Consider the following 16,059-nt stretch of genomic DNA (forward strand, 5'->3'; position numbering starts at 1 on the left):
TCGTTTTGAATATAATATAATAGTTAAAAAAATACTACACTTTGATATGACGGACCATAGCATCAAAGATAAAAATATTTTATTTTATTCATGTAGACATATACATGAATTGAAATAAATACTTTATACGCTTGATGATTCTTTAAAATTTAAATATATAAAAAAGTTGTCAAATATAATAAATAAAATAAATATTATTTTTGGCCAAAATGTAAGAATCCAGTTTGACATTTAAAAGTGAAAAATGTCTGCCGTTGTCGTTGCGTTGTGCGAAATATTATTTCTCCCGTGTCTGGAGCAGAATTTATCATTTTAATATCAGTCCTGGTAGCGGAAGGACATCATAATAAACAGTTTACAATGGAGTCTACTTCAGTGATAACAACTTAAGATAATTACATCCAATAACGATTAATTGTGTCATTGCGAATGTTACGTTTTATATTATGTCTTAAAAAATAAAATCAGTGCTGTGTTCAGAATGTCGTCGGAAGTATTTTCGTTGTACGACAGTACCCCGGATTCACTTTTAAATATTTGTATGGACTACATCGTAGCCAATTTGAATATTATCACGAAGTTGGATCCTACAAGCCGCTGGCGCAAGCTTAAAGATGATATCATATTACCAGCTGAACTCTGTGAGAAATTCCTTCAAACCTATCAAAAAAAGAATCGTGTCAATGATAACATAGCAAACTTGTTTCGTGATCGTTCCCGAACTCGACTGGATCGCGTAAAGCTACGCAACTCACGAATTACTGACGAAGGTCTTCGCTGCTTTGTGGAACACAAGCCGTATCAGGTGGAACTCGTTCAATGTGAGTATCTCTCGCAAGCCTCGCTGGACCTGATTAATAGCAACAGTGATAATCTAGTCTGTCTTAAATTTGGGCCACTTACTTATGTGGTTTCCCAGGATGAGGCTATGTTTCGTCAAAGACGTTATATCATTGATGCGCCAAAGTTACGGCGGCTCACTATTCAATGCAGAGGAATGTCTATATTCCCTCTACTACTCCTGAAACCGCTACACCATCTTACACATTTAGATCTCTCTGAATATACATCAGCGGGTTCCAGCTGGGCTCTACATGAGTTGAAGAATCTGAGATCACTTGTACTCCACAGTGTTTTGTGGTCCAAAGAAATAATAGAGTGGATTGCTAGTATGCGCACACTACGGCACTTGGATATTTCTCAGTCTAATGAGAGACATGGCAAATATTTTAGCCCAAATGATGTTTTGTCGAAACTGGTTACTAGTTTACCCAATTTGGAATCACTCGATATATCTGGAACCAATCTGGCTGGTACTGGATGCGCAGTACCAGCACTTGCGGAAGGTACTTCGGAGGGATCTGAGAATCATGTCCGTTGTGATATACCTGGGCTTGTAAGCCGTGTCAACCGGCCATTAGAGTTTCTAGGCTTGTATGGAACACATCATGGAGCCTGCAAGCGGCATGACATCCCCGCTAAAGTGGTAAGATACTTCAATACAGATTATAATTATTACAATTTAAGTTTTATTTTGTTTCTATTTATTTTTACACTTCATCAAATATGTGTTTCAATCCTTTTATGTTAAGCTGTAAACATTTGAAGACAAAAAGTTTGTTGCATTAGATAGGTTTACATTGAAAAAGTTATAGAGTATATATCATCGCACAATGAGCCACAAGAGTGAAGGAAATTAACTTTTAATGTAGGTCAAACCTTAGTGAAGTTGCCTGTTTTAAAACACTAACAAGATTGAAATTTTAAAGCATCGAAAATACATAGGCATAATAAACTAATAAGATTTATGATATTAAAAATATATTGTCAATTAATTTTTATAGAAAGTCAAATATAGCCATTGTCCACCTTAAAACTATAAAATAAACTAAAATGAAAGTTGTACGTCAATCGGATTAGTAGTTTTAAGTGAGTTAAGTAAAAACAGACAAATATTATCTCATTATAACATTAGTATGATTTCATACGAAGTGTTAAATAAAATAGTGTTTTCAATAAATAGTTAGTCAACATTTTACAAATATATTATTTATTTTAGTGAACAGAAATAGAAAATATATGAACAAGCATTTTATTGATCAAAGATCTTGCCTGTCGCTCATGCAAGCTAGCGTTAATTACAACCATGCATAAATATATATTACTATGTTAAATTAAAAACCAGCTATCAAAATTTGACTATAAATAAGAACAAAAATGTAATATTCAGAAATGTTGTCATTTTTTCTTTTTAGTGTTAGTATACCTAAATCTTACAACATATACCAATTTGGGTATAACTTAAATTTTATTTTTCTACCTGTACTGAAATATACTAAATACAGATGATAATTTACTTATATTTAAAAAATTACTCAGATTACAGGTGATGCAAATGAGGAACAAATTCTCACAGCAGGCGTTGCTTACATGGAACGGCCAGCAATGCTGACCCGTGTTTTGAATGATTTGTACTATATGTTCCGTAGTACTGAGAGATACAATGCATACGTTGGACGAGCACTATGTGTTGTGCTTGAGGCTATGGAACAACATGTCTCAGAAAAGCACATACAGATTTCTGGCAGGTTGGGATGCACTGTTGATATGTTCCCACCAAATTTTAATTAGAAAGTATTCTGTCAGTGATTGTGTTTTGTTTTTTTTAGTGCCACCTTGTTCTATATTGTCAAGGGGAAGGAGAAACCTCGCATTGGTATAAAGCTAAAACGTCGTATTATCACCGCGCTGCTGGACGGCATGGACGCGCATCTAGGCGATGACACAATGATGCGCAATGGCTGCCTCACACTCTGCCAGTTTAAGATTCCGACTGACGTGGTAAGTGATGATTGTAGTAAGATTGTATAAAAAAAATCTAATTTTAATAAATAATTTTTAGGTGCTTAGCAAGGAAATAGTAATGTATAGTAGGTATATTTATTATGTAAACTGTTTTTATTTCTTGAATATGATTATTCTTAAAATTGGTTTAATTTGTAAATTTATTGTTAAACAGAGACTTTTCTATAGTCCTTTTAATTTATTTTGATGGATCTCCCAATGTTTATCCAGCATAATCCAGTTGAGCATATTTTGGACAAAATACCGTCACGGTACATCCATTTACAAGATATTTGTATTAGTCCTTTTAACTAATACAAGGACTAGCTAATAACTAAAGCCGCATTAAACTCATTTGAATGGTATAAAAGTAGTTTATTTTGTACAAATTTTGTAGTTAAAGTAGGTAAAATGGTTTTATTTTCTGTATGGGAAAGGTTAAACTGCAGAATCGAAGAATGCGATAAACGTAGTTTCAAATTTCTGTAAAAGCTGATTTGTAAAATATTTTTTTCCTTAAAGAAATCGTGTTATAACGGCATTGTGTGTGGATATAATATATTTTAATTCAGATCGTTGTAAAATATCAAATATGCTTCAAAATTGTGTTCACTACATTTTCAATTTAATATAGATCAATCAATACGGCCGATCATAGCATGTAATTTAAATTGTCATTTTCGAAAATATCACAGATTTAAAATTTAGGGACACAAGGTTTTTTAGTGTCTAACAAAGAAAAAGTCAACGTCGGGTATAAAAAGACATTCTGTAGTATACTTAATATGAAGGTTGCTATCAACTATGCGCCTGGGCAGATCGCTTTGATTTATATTGTATTTTCCGTATGTATTTTACCTTTTTATTAAAAAATTTGTTGCAGTTGTTTGAATACGAAAGGGTCGTGCAGATTCTGCTGACGGGCGTAGCCGATGTCAACCAAGAAGGTTTCGTGCAGCGCATAGCAATATATCTACTGAACTCTCTCGCGTGCCAAGTGGACGGCAAGCAGAAGCGCTTCCTGGGAAACCATGGCGCTATAGGGGTAAGTAATCGAATAAGGACTTTGAACATTCAATTGTTTTTTAGAGTATCACTCGTTTTTCAGGTTATGTATTTATCTCAAAGTCAAAGTCAAAAACCTTTATTCAAAATAGAAGTGTTTACACTTTCTTATTGATTGTCGATAATCTACCACCGGTTCGGAATATAATACCTCAGACCTGAGAAGAACCGGCAAAAGAAACTCAGCGGATTTTTTATATTATTATCTGTGTATGTATATCAATAAATGGGGAGTTTTCGGTAATACAAAAAAGGCACTAAACCTATGTACTATCTTATCTTAAAACAAGTGTTGATTCATATTATTATTATATGTCTAGGTGCTCTTCAATTTCACACGCTTTTAATTTAGACTGTTTACTTGCAAAGCTCGATTTTGATGTTCTTGTATAATGTATTATGCACTGCGAATATTCGCTATAGTAATACTAGCAACTAATAAGTTTTTGATTAAAATATTGGACGCTCGCGACGGAACGCTGCTGATATGGACCAATAATGTTCTTTAATTTAATAATGTCGCTTTGTTTAGATGCAAAGGATCCTTTTGAAAGTAATTGCAAATGTAACCTATCATTTTTTACCCTTGCTTTAGTAATATGATAGTGATAACAATCAACTGGACAAATACGGATTTATTAAAGTGATACAGCGAAATATATTTTTATCAGGGATTTTTAAGGCGAGATGACAGGGTAAAAAGAGAAGGTAATCGAAATAAGTTCGCCGTTTCAATTCCGGATAAACTCCCGTTTTTCATCGTTTCATTTGTTTTGTTATTGCAAAACATTTTGAGCAAATTTCTCTCGAGGTTACACGTGGGAATATCTTGTGGATAGTCTTACGATTAGCCTGCCTTCGGTTAGAATCGATTTTCTATCAATAGTGTTATCTTACATTAGCACCGTCTTACCCTAATGTTAATTAATTATCGTTAATTACAAACATTTATGAGATACTGTTTCATTCTGTACTATCCGCTCGTCCTGGCTTCACAGGGATACAATAAGGGTATTAAAAAATATTATAAATTGATGAGCAAAAAATAAAAATAAAAAGGTACTTTCTTTTTCAAATCCGGGAATCAAGGCTCTGCTTTTCTTTGTCATAATGTTCATGTATTTTACGTATAAATCTTCTCCCTGAGTCACTCTGATTTTATTAATGAATAATATAAGTCCGGTGCACAGGTTAAAATCTTAAAGCAAATTGACGGCAAGAAGCGACTTTGTTTTTGTTTATCTTAAGATTTCACTTGGCCTGCTGTTTGCCTGCCTGCTTGCCTGCTAAAGGGAATAGAGAATTATTGCATTGCAACTTTCAGCTAAGATAATAAATCTAGCGAAATCGTATTTTGTATTTGTTTATAAGATATTTATATTCAGCTAATATATCATACGCAAAGCGAATTTATAATCAATCTGAATATTGTTTTTGACACTGTTCCTGAATTCGAAATAAATAGTATTTTATTTCGTTTTTCATGATGGGACAATGAGTTCACTGTCGGTGAGTGAACACCATAGGCCATAGACAATAAAACTGTGAGGTACATAAACCATTTCCCAATCGTGTCAATGCGCCGCTAACCATGGGAACTAAGACGTTTATGTGAATGCATTGCAAACTGCAATATATGGTATAGAATGAATGGCGACCGGTGAATGAGTGATACCTGCGACTCAGCTTATATAACAAAAGGCGGATGGAGCGCTCGGAACATCAAAGCGAAGCAATAAAAGCAAATACGAAATCAAAAGCAATACGCGATAGTGCGAAATGAGCCGCCCCCTTGTTGATACGTAAAAATCCTGTAAACAGAAGTGAAAGTAACACTCTCAGTCTATCTGTCTCTCTGTAATGCTCCACAATTAAACTGTTGAACCGATTATACCAAAATTTGCTATACATATGCACACACACACACACACACACACACACCACGCACACCACACACACACAAACACGACCGAAACTGCGGGCAACAATTGCCTAATAACAGAAGTACTTTTGACGTATTTATTTATTTCAGGGGAACACACTAACTGCCTTTTGGTTTTTTTTCGAGCTTGTCGATTTTTTTGTGACCAAGTTAAAGTAATAATGAAAAGGATCCTGTGGTAAATTCTTCAGTCAGTTGCAAAAATCGCATCTGTCTGAATCTATACAACTCGTGTAGAGGAGAACATACATGATTATGGAAATTTAATGAATATTTATGTTGCGACCCGCTTTAGTTTCGCACATTTATTATCTGTATTATTTTCCATAAATGGTGGTTGTTTATGTTAGAATAAGCCGCCCGCCGCTAATTATTTGTTGAACACACTCACCACGATCGTTTACAAATGAAAAGCAATCCCAGATGTGATAACATTACGTATTAATATATAATATATTGGGCTTCGACTTCAATTGCTTTTTCGTTTGACTATCCACTCTCATTTGTTTGTATTAGTTCGTGTAGATCGTATATTGATTTTATTGGGTTGACTTTTTAACTGAAGCGTCCATCTTGTTTGCATATAATGCGTTTGTACATATTGCGAATGTTCCTGTTACTAATGAAATTGTTTTATTTTTATAGCTATTCATTTAGTCTATGATATAGCTATTCATTTTGCTCTATGCTTGCAAATTGCCATTATATTAGCTTGCTGTAACAATTATTTCATTAATTTAGATATATGTCTCACTGTTTTTAATATTAAAATGTTAAACGATTTCATTTTATTTCTTTATTTCGTAGTGCGTGGTTTTTTAAAATCAACTAAATGGTATAATTTTTTATTTTCCTTGCAAAGCAGAGCTGTGCTGAAACCTACACTATACTTGGTGTAAAATTGCAAACCACAACTGTTATACAAGTAAAGATAAATACCGCTGTGTTGCAAAAAAAAATTATATTTGAAAATTGTACAAATTCAAATTAATTATAATTGTTTTTTTTTTTTTTATATTCTGTTTGCGTTGCAAGTTTTGAAAGTACTGAAAATATTTTTGTAATTCTAATATATTTTGTAGCAATGCGATTATAATACATTGCGCGCCAAAAGATAGTTAAAAAATTTACCATGTATTTTGTCTCGGAAAGAAGTATATGTCACAGCGTATTGGGGCGAAGTTTATGAGATAATGTGTGAACAATTGTGTGCGTAAGTTTTTTTAGCAAGCAAATGCAGAAAACACAAAGTCAAAGAAACTTGATACGAATTGAAAAAACTGCTAATGTTTATGTAATATTAATACGGATGTGTATAAGTAGGGCCAGTTTAGATATATGGAGTAAATATTTCTATCAATTATTTCCTATCGTGTGAATACCTCAAGCCGTTCCTCTGGGGTTCTCTTAAGTCTCCCAATTAATATAAGCGTCAAATTTATTCATTTAGCGCCCCTGAAAAGGAGACAGTTCCAAAGCTTTAACGCTTAGAAAAGTTCGACAGCAAACTAAAGTTGATAATGCTTGATTATTATACTTTGATTACGTTCATAATTATATATCTTTCTTTCTAACATTTCGCTTTAGGATACCGCTTCAGATATAACAACGGTTATCTTGATATATTTCACAAAGTAGACATATTTACAGTTGTTCCACTATATGTTTGCAACAACATTATGTGTATTCACAACAATATAGATATTTTTAAAAGAAAAAGTTAAAACAATATGCTATTTGACTGGTTTTTAAAAACCATTTTATATTATTAAGTAGAAGTTAAGGAACCCAGTAAAAGTTGTGTTTTTTATTTCTAGTACATATTTGCCGAAAAATATCATATTAAAAATTCCATATTTTTATATTCATTCCATATATTATTATGCCAAAACGCTACTTGGGCAATATGGCGCTGCTGTGGTACATATAGTAGAAAAGCAAAGTTTACAAGAAAGTGACTTCATCATAAGCCCGGCCAATCAGAAGCGTTTTGTGTTTGAAACGTTTGAAAATTTGAATTTTGTTTTTGAATTTTTGAATAAATTAAGTATTATTTTCAACTTTCATTAGTAAATAACTCATAATATACACTGATTACAATAATTCACAATATAATTTTCGCATTGTCAATTAGCCTATTGATTTGTTATCTAGAGCAGGAAAGGTAAACTAATAACACTCTGTCTCCGACTTCGCAAAGTTAACACATCCTTTCCGGGGTATGGACTCGTTCTATAACAAGATTCACAGTCATTGTTAACTTAACCTGTTAGACAATTTTAAGTTCATGTTAGAAGCATTGATTAGAATATTACCCAAAACAAGATTATATTAATGATGAAATATCGTGGATTTAGTACTTGTTGATAACTAAGTATGATATAAATTTAATTGTACTTGTCATACCGTCTTTGAACAGTAGCATGACGATTCAAAATCGCATTATAAGCCTTAACTTGACTTAATCTCTAATGAAACTCGTTGATTCGAACACTGAAAAGAATAACTAAATAAATGAATAACTGAAAGAAATATAAGTCAAAATGCATGACTTTGGGGACTGGAATAGTTTTTCGATAGCTCATACAAATACACGATTTTGTTACGACATATGTTTGTCCTAGCGCCAAGCTTATATGCCATACAAAGAAATGCGCTCTGCAACACAATACAATACAAAACAAGGTCATATGAACTTGAAAGCACTTTTAGGTATGTTGTTAAATAAGAAATGTAAAATCGATGGATTATTTAGCTATTATGTTTGCGCTGACTTCGAATCTATTACAACGTCAAATTCCTTTACAAATGTTCCATCATGAATTTTAACTCTTTCGAAATATTTATTATGCACAATAAATTTAATCTACCATATCAATACATATAATGAAATAGGAGCGTCAGTTTGCAATATTAAAATAGCCCTTTTTATTCAATGCATGTGTATTTATATACGGTACATATACCAAAATAACACTCTTTTACAATTTTTGTCGGTCCGTCTGTTTGTTCCGGCTAATCTCTGGAATGGCTGGACCGATTTTGGCGGGACTTTTACTGGCAGATATCTGATATAATAAGGAGTAACTGAGGATACAATGATATTATTTTTTTGTTAAATTCAAAGGCGTACTAGGTCGCTGGCATAGCTAGATATAAATACGACGCAAATAATCATAATAGGCTATTTGACTGGTTTTTAAAATCAATTTTATATTATTAAGTAGAGGTTAAGGAACCCAGTAAAAGACGATTTTTTTTTATTTCTAGCACATATTTGCCGAAAAAATCATATTAAAAATTCCATATTTAAATAACGCGCGAAAACGCTACTTGGACAATATGGCGCTGTAATGGGGTCGGTGACGTCACTTTGCTGTATTTTAATCTGTGGTACATATAGTAGAAAAGCAAGGTTTACAACAAAGTGACCTCATCATAAGCCCGGCCAATCAGGAGCGTTTTGTGTCACGTGACAAACGATTGAAAAAATGCATTTTTATTTATTGATTTTTGTATAAACTAAGTATAATATTCAAGTTTCGTTAGTAAATAACCATTTTTAAACTCGTAATATACACTGATTACAATAATTTACAATTTATTTTTCGCATTGTCAAATAACCTATTGTATCATAACAAATCAATATGTTACTTTTTATCTCTAAATGTAATCCTACCTTATATCAATAATCACCAATATTAAACAAATAACTTGCAAGTCACATCTGTAAAACAATACTGAACAACATAGGGCTTACCCAATATTTTATTGTCATTGTCGTTGAAAATAGTATTTTTGTTATCATGGAAATATATAATGCGTTAAAGCTGTGCTTATGTATTAAATTGCGCTGATTGATACTATCATGTATTACTTTCTCTATACTTGTTATATCGATAAGGTACTACAATGAGTGCCTATCATTATTGTTGCAGAAAATGCTAAACCTGATCGCTGACCGCCTAGAGAGACATGTCTGCGATGACGTGCTCGAGGTAGCTTGGTCGACCATGTGGAACGTTACCGACGAAACACCGCAGAACTGCCAGCGATTCCTTGAAAATCGGGGCATGGAGTTCTTCCTAGCTTGTCTAAAGGTATGTTCGGTTAAACCATTCCCTTAATAATTTGTATAACCTGATGGTCCTTATCAGATAAAGGTAATAGTCAGTAAATTTCTCACTGCTGGGCTAAGGCCTCTTTTTTCAATGAGGTTTACAGCTTATTCCCTCGACGCTGCTCTAATGCGGTTTTGTGGATTCCCATGTGGCTGCAATAGATGAATTATAAAAGCAAATTAAAAACATGAAAATTAAGTGGTTTTTCTGGGTTTAATCTGCAAGCAGTTTTAATGAATCGAGCTTAAAATGTATGCGTTTCAAACACTAGGCTATTTTGGCTCGTCCGCCTCCTACTGAGTTAAAGTCAATGTAACAAGTACTCGTTGCATACCAATACGTGGTGGAAGGACAGTATAATGTTATTGAAAAAGGCTGGGGGTCGAAATGCAAGTGCGTCCTATTTTATAACAAGCGATTACCAACAGCTTATTGACTATGAAAAAGGTCATGGTCTTTTCTGTAACATATAAGGAAGTCTCAGCCTTCGTGTGGTCATGGCAAGAGTGCCGTCCATCTACATGATACTTGATGTCTTGCCCCGAGATAGCAAATTTCCAACGCCGCACACTCCGCAACGCTTTGAAGACTTAGACATAGTCTGCAACTTCATCACAGCCAGTGGTCGCCTATCACCTAAAAGAGCGTTAAAGATGACTCTCAGTTCTAACAAATGCAGAAGTGACCGTTATAAAGGGCTTCGTAGCGAAGAATTAAATCATGCCCAACCTTGAATTTAATTTTCTTGGGATCGATCGAATCGGGCTAAAAGGTGATGATGTAAGATATTTGGACAACGTAATGGTATCGTTGATATTTACCGATATCGCGAGTTCAAATTCTGGCAAACATTAAATTGACATTTACTTCACCTGAAATTATTTTCAGTCTAAAAGGAATCTAAGGGTTGTGATGCAAACAATATCCTTGAACAAAGTCTGTTCCCAGCAGTGGGGCATTTACGGACTCTAACTATACTTTACTGTTTGTGAAAATTCCTTTTGAATTTTCGCGAACTCCGAAGCCAAATGATATCAACTGAAGTCTAATCAAGCTGTACTATTTTCAGAGTTTTCCCGACAAAGAAGAGCTTCTTCGAAACATGATGGGCTTGTTGGGCAATGTCGCCGAAGTCGCAGAGCTCCGTCCAAAGCTCATGGACAAGCTATTCCTATCAGTATTCTACGATCTACTTGACTCATCAAGTGATGGGATTGAGGTAAATATTTGCAGAACTACTTATGTATATTATACTGAGAAATTAAGTGACCTTGACATTTGAGATGAAACTATAGTACGACACAATTTAAATGTCGCATCGGCAAAATTCGTAAAACCGTTCACATCCGAAGTGAGTACACTATCCTAAATTATCAATATTTATTACTCATGCGAATACGATCTTTGCACCAACGTAATAACTTGTAATATCATATGACCTAATATGTTCGTCAATTTGACGCTTCGAATGTCGAATGGCGCGATAGGGAGCTATTTCTATTGGTTGTGTAAATCGGCAGTAATCGGTATTATTTTCATTCCATTGCGTTTTCCGATGCTACATCTAATTTGTGTCGTACTATATATTATTACATCTTACACAATGGATGACAACGTTTCTACTTCTTTTTCTATTTTGCTGCTAACACTTCATTTACCCCTCTTTTAATATGTGATATATTATGTTCTTATAGGTGAGCTACAATGCAGCGGGCGTGCTTGCTCACATGGCCTCTGATGGTCCAGACGTTTGGACTGTAGACGAACCAGCACGAGATGCTGTGCTCCAGCGTATCGCGGCTGCGGTCGAGAGATGGGACCGGCGTGCTGAGCGGAATATAAACTATCGATCGTTTGAGCCGATACTGAGCTTATTGCACGCTCACCACACGCCACAGTGCCAACACTGGGCTGTTTGGGCTCTGGCCAACCTTACCACGGTATACCGTGAGTACAGTACTTTAAATTCACGACACCACCCTATCATCATCATTCGGCCATAAGGCTATGTTTCCACCAAATATGTGCGAAGAAAAAGTAAATCAATACTAAGGCCCAGCACACACGGCGCAACGCAACTGCAACTGGTTTGAAACGCGTTTCACACAGGTTGCGTCGTGTGCGGTCTCTCAAAGGAGTCTATGGCTGAAACTCAAAAGTAACTAGAAGTCGCAGTTTCGTTGCAAATGCGTTGCGCCGTGTGTGCTGGGCCTAATACTTTAATATTTCTAGTTTCGCTCTTGACCGCTATTATTGACTTAGTAGAGCGAGGTTTTTGATTATACAAAACAAATAAGAAATGTATGCCAGACCTTGTGCTGCATTCATTTGATAGAGGGTGTTTGTTTAAGAGATATGGTATATTGAAAACACGCTGTAAATCGTTTTACAGATGTGTTGCTCTACATACAGCTAGTGGAAACGTAGCCTTAGGTCATTCATTTGTAATCAGCATGGTGTGAATTGCATGTGAACAATATTTAGCAAATTGTTATGTTTGCCCGCCTGTCTACCTCTTTAGAAATGCTTTTTTCTAATAGATTGGTTACAGATAGCCATATTACTATCGGTATTATGGTCATGTGTTATAATTTCTTTAGTCGCCTCGAACAACAACAGGCATAGGTTGAAAATGCATGCATTTTGTTGTACTTAAAATTCAATTGCTTAACTTTTTCTTGAATAATTTAATATAATACGACACAACTTAGATGTAGCATCGGCAAATTCTATAAAACCGATTACTGAAGATTTATACAACTAATAGAAATAGCTCCCTATCGCGCCATTCGACGCTATTCGTCGCTAGATTCTCGCGTCAGTTCAACTCGAGAAAGCAAGTGCATGTAAATCGACGTGTCAAATTGACGAATATATTAGGTCATATGACGTTACAAGTTATTACGTTTGTGTAAAGATCATATTCACATGAGAAATAAATATTAATAATTTGGGATGGTGTACTTAATTCGGACGTGATCGGTTTTACGAATGCCGATGCTACATCTAAGTCGTGTCTTGCTATACTTACCAATAAACGAGGAGACGCTTTGTAATACGTAACTGATTAAACTACTTAATATATTTATGAACGGCACAAAACCCGAGTGCGCCTTCAAAATGACTAATCTTTATTTTGTTCTTGAAAATGATCTTTACTCGAACACAATAACTTGTAACGTCATATTACCAAATGCATTCGTCAAATTGTCGCGTAGATTTACATGAACTTGCTAGCAAAATATATTGACACGTGATTACAGTCTGTATTATTATCTATTCGTTTGTTATCAAACAGACTAAAACAGAATTAACATGTTCTATTAGTATTTGATCAATTGACAACTTAAGATGTTCTGGTTTGCGGCGAATGATATCATATAATTAGATTTCTAGTAGATTGGAAACAAAGGAGTATGTTTTTAGATGTGATTGCATGGTTGCTTTTAGATATTCGATGTATTGTCTATCCGTGTGTAAATATAAGAAGCTGTATTAACGACGATTAATTTGTAAATTCAGAATGATATGTAGTTTTAAATATTTTCGTAATTTTCTTTATTAAAGTTGTGATGATAATAGCGAATATTTTGAAAATATTTTTGAACTAAGAGAGGACTGGATACAAATGCAAGCGTGGACAATAATTAGTATCACTCTTTGATATCGTTTTTTAAAACCTTTCTTAGACCTATCCGTCCAACTATTTTTCTTTGTATGTTTGGCGTGTTTGTGAGTCTTATCAGTATTAACTATATCCCGACCTTCACTCGAAGATAGCAATTCGCTAAAGAATTACTAACAGGAAAGTTCTGTTATTTTCCATTTTCGTAAATATAAAACATGTCATGGATATAATATTCTTCACAAAGCTTCTCGGCTGCCCCCGAAATATATGTATTTCTATAATTTGTTTGACAATTACTTTGTCGTTTGTAAACTTTTTTCAGTGATATAAATATCACTAGTGATTATGTCATTAGAAGGATTTTTTTGCGTTTCGATAAATATATTAGTAAATAATATATATATTTCGTATAAATCAACTCACTTATAAAGCCACGCCCGTCAACAATAACGTTCAGACTTTTTTGTAAATAAAATATGAACATTTCTTTACAAGTATAATTTAATTTGTATTTTTTGCCGTCTTTATTCTAAGTCGTCTCACGCTGATGATAAATCAATCTGGAGGAAAAAGTCTTTGTGAGTGAATAGATCTTATAGCTGCAAAGCTGTCAACAAGACATGCGTAAATTTCATTTGTATTTTGTAATTTTTATACGCGAACTGCTATATGATTCTTTTAATCGTAAGTAATAACCAGCACTTGGGAACTAAAATGCTTCATCCGTTGTCACCCAAAACACGACAAAACACTTCAAATATTTCTGTACGGTGGTACCATATGTGATAGGTGTATGCACTAAGTGCTCTTGTAATATATGAAACGTATAATAATCTTGTATTAAATTTACCTGCTCTTAAATATTTCAGCTGACAAATACTGCGGCTTGGTAGAATCTGAAGGTGGATTAAAACTACTCCGTTGCCTGCTTCGTCACCCTGGACCGTACGCGATGATTAAGGATCTGGCCTGGGTTGTTATCAACAATTGCGCTAAATACGCTTCCCGCGACTTGAGCACTCCGCCGCCGGGCTCTCCGGACAATTAACTAACGGAGTACTTTGAGGACATCGATCCTCATATACGAGACTAGCAGATACTATTATTCAAGCTTTTCATATTCTGGATATCGATAATGACAACGTTCATGTTCGGTACAGTGCTGCTAATAATATTCTCGTAAACAGACTGCTATGGACAGCTTTTTACCCATTCGGGCGTAGTGTTAAGATTGGCGGTCGGTTGCAAGTGTCAGGAACAATTGGAAACGTAAATCCTAATGACCGGTATCAATAATCAGTGTTTTTTGTGCAAATTAAAGGAAAAATACAAAAAAAATAATAATGTTTAGATATGTTTTACCATATATATGTAATGTTACTACTTCACATATGCTAGTGAAATTAATATTTTCCTATCTGTGGACTAGCGTAGCATCTTATATTGTATTTATAGTTTTAACAAAGAGTTAATATATTTTTATGTCTCATTGAAATTTACTTTATAAACTTTATCTACAAAGTAATTTATTAGTAATATACAACATATTTGGTCCATAAAGAACGATGTGATTTTAAAGAAATATGACATAACGCTCTCTTATACAATTTAATGTTCAGATTAATCTGACTTCTGAAAGTCTAAAGTGTAAAATTTTGTATAGATTTGTTTGTTCTTTTTTTTTTAGTAATCTGTTTTCTACTTTAACCGGCCTATATTATTTCATAAAGTGGAAGTTTGTTTGTAGATATTTTTATATAGTCCATAAATCAGTTTTCAAACTTTTAAAAAAGTAGTAATTAACTGAATATTTAAAGAAAATGTTTCAATATTTATATTTAAGATAATATGTATATTCTTACATTATTTACTCTAAATGTTATAAATGGTATAGGATTACAATAAAAAAAGCTGTAGTATATAAATAACTTCAATACAACAATTTCATATACCTCTTCCTAAGGTAATTTATCTCTTTCCAATATGAATTTATTAAAACATACATGTTTGATCTGAGATATACATATTTAATAATTTTGTTTGATTAAATACATTTATAATAAAATTAAATAAAAGATAACTTCTAAAATTATGAGAGGTATGCAATACTTCAAATGTAAATAGGTAGCTATATGTATATTCTAATGATATATGAACACATTGTTTTTTTTTAATATCATTGATACTTTGTATCTTTAATAATCAATAATTATTTTTTTCAAATGGATTTTCTTTATAATGCACTTTTTATCCATCATTGAACTGTTTCTAGGCCATTAGCCACATAACCATATGTATAAAACTTTAAAGCCACATTCTAGTAGTTCTAATTTATTTATATTATGTATTCATTCAAGATCTCTTTATATAATTGAGGTTGCCTCCAACGTGTGGTATCTCTTACAAAAACAATAGTATTAAGATCACTACTAATTGTTTAAAAACTTCTTAATTCATA

General features: G+C 33.6%; 1 protein-coding gene across 2 annotated transcripts; it reads left to right on the top strand.

Annotated features, from left to right (window-relative positions):
- Positions 1 to 237: 237 nt before the first annotated feature.
- Positions 238 to 15,219, top strand: LOC124542921 (protein zer-1 homolog). Of its 2 annotated transcripts, none has more exons than XM_047120858.1 (8): positions 238 to 1,486; positions 2,380 to 2,588; positions 2,670 to 2,841; positions 3,728 to 3,889; positions 9,791 to 9,952; positions 11,043 to 11,192; positions 11,668 to 11,920; positions 14,471 to 15,219. In XM_047120858.1, exons 1-8 carry the CDS (start codon positions 482 to 484, stop codon positions 14,647 to 14,649), a joined length of 2,292 nt encoding a protein of 763 aa, XP_046976814.1. In that variant the 5' UTR covers positions 238 to 481; the 3' UTR covers positions 14,650 to 15,219. The 2 variants fall into 2 exon arrangements, with proteins under 2 accessions (XP_046976814.1, XP_046976815.1); XM_047120859.1 differs by having other exon boundaries at positions 11,668 to 11,913.
- Positions 15,220 to 16,059: the final 840 nt, after the last annotated feature.

Source organism: Vanessa cardui, chromosome Z (genome assembly GCF_905220365.1).
Source record: "Vanessa cardui chromosome Z, ilVanCard2.1, whole genome shotgun sequence".
Classification (NCBI taxonomy): domain Eukaryota; kingdom Metazoa; phylum Arthropoda; class Insecta; order Lepidoptera; family Nymphalidae; genus Vanessa; species Vanessa cardui.

What these genes read in the sequence shown, in the direction of transcription:
- LOC124542921 (XM_047120858.1), top strand. Translation starts at nt 482, where the DNA reads ATGTCGTCGGAAGTATTTTCGTTGTACGACAGTACCCCGGATTCACTT. An exon ending in TCTTCCTAGCTTGTCTAAAG is followed by an intron (nt 9,953 to 11,042) that starts GTATGTTCGGTT and finishes TACTATTTTCAG; the next exon opens with AGTTTTCCCGACAAAGAAGA. An exon ending in CATCAAGTGATGGGATTGAG is followed by an intron (nt 11,193 to 11,667) that starts GTAAATATTTGC and finishes ATGTTCTTATAG; the next exon opens with GTGAGCTACAATGCAGCGGG.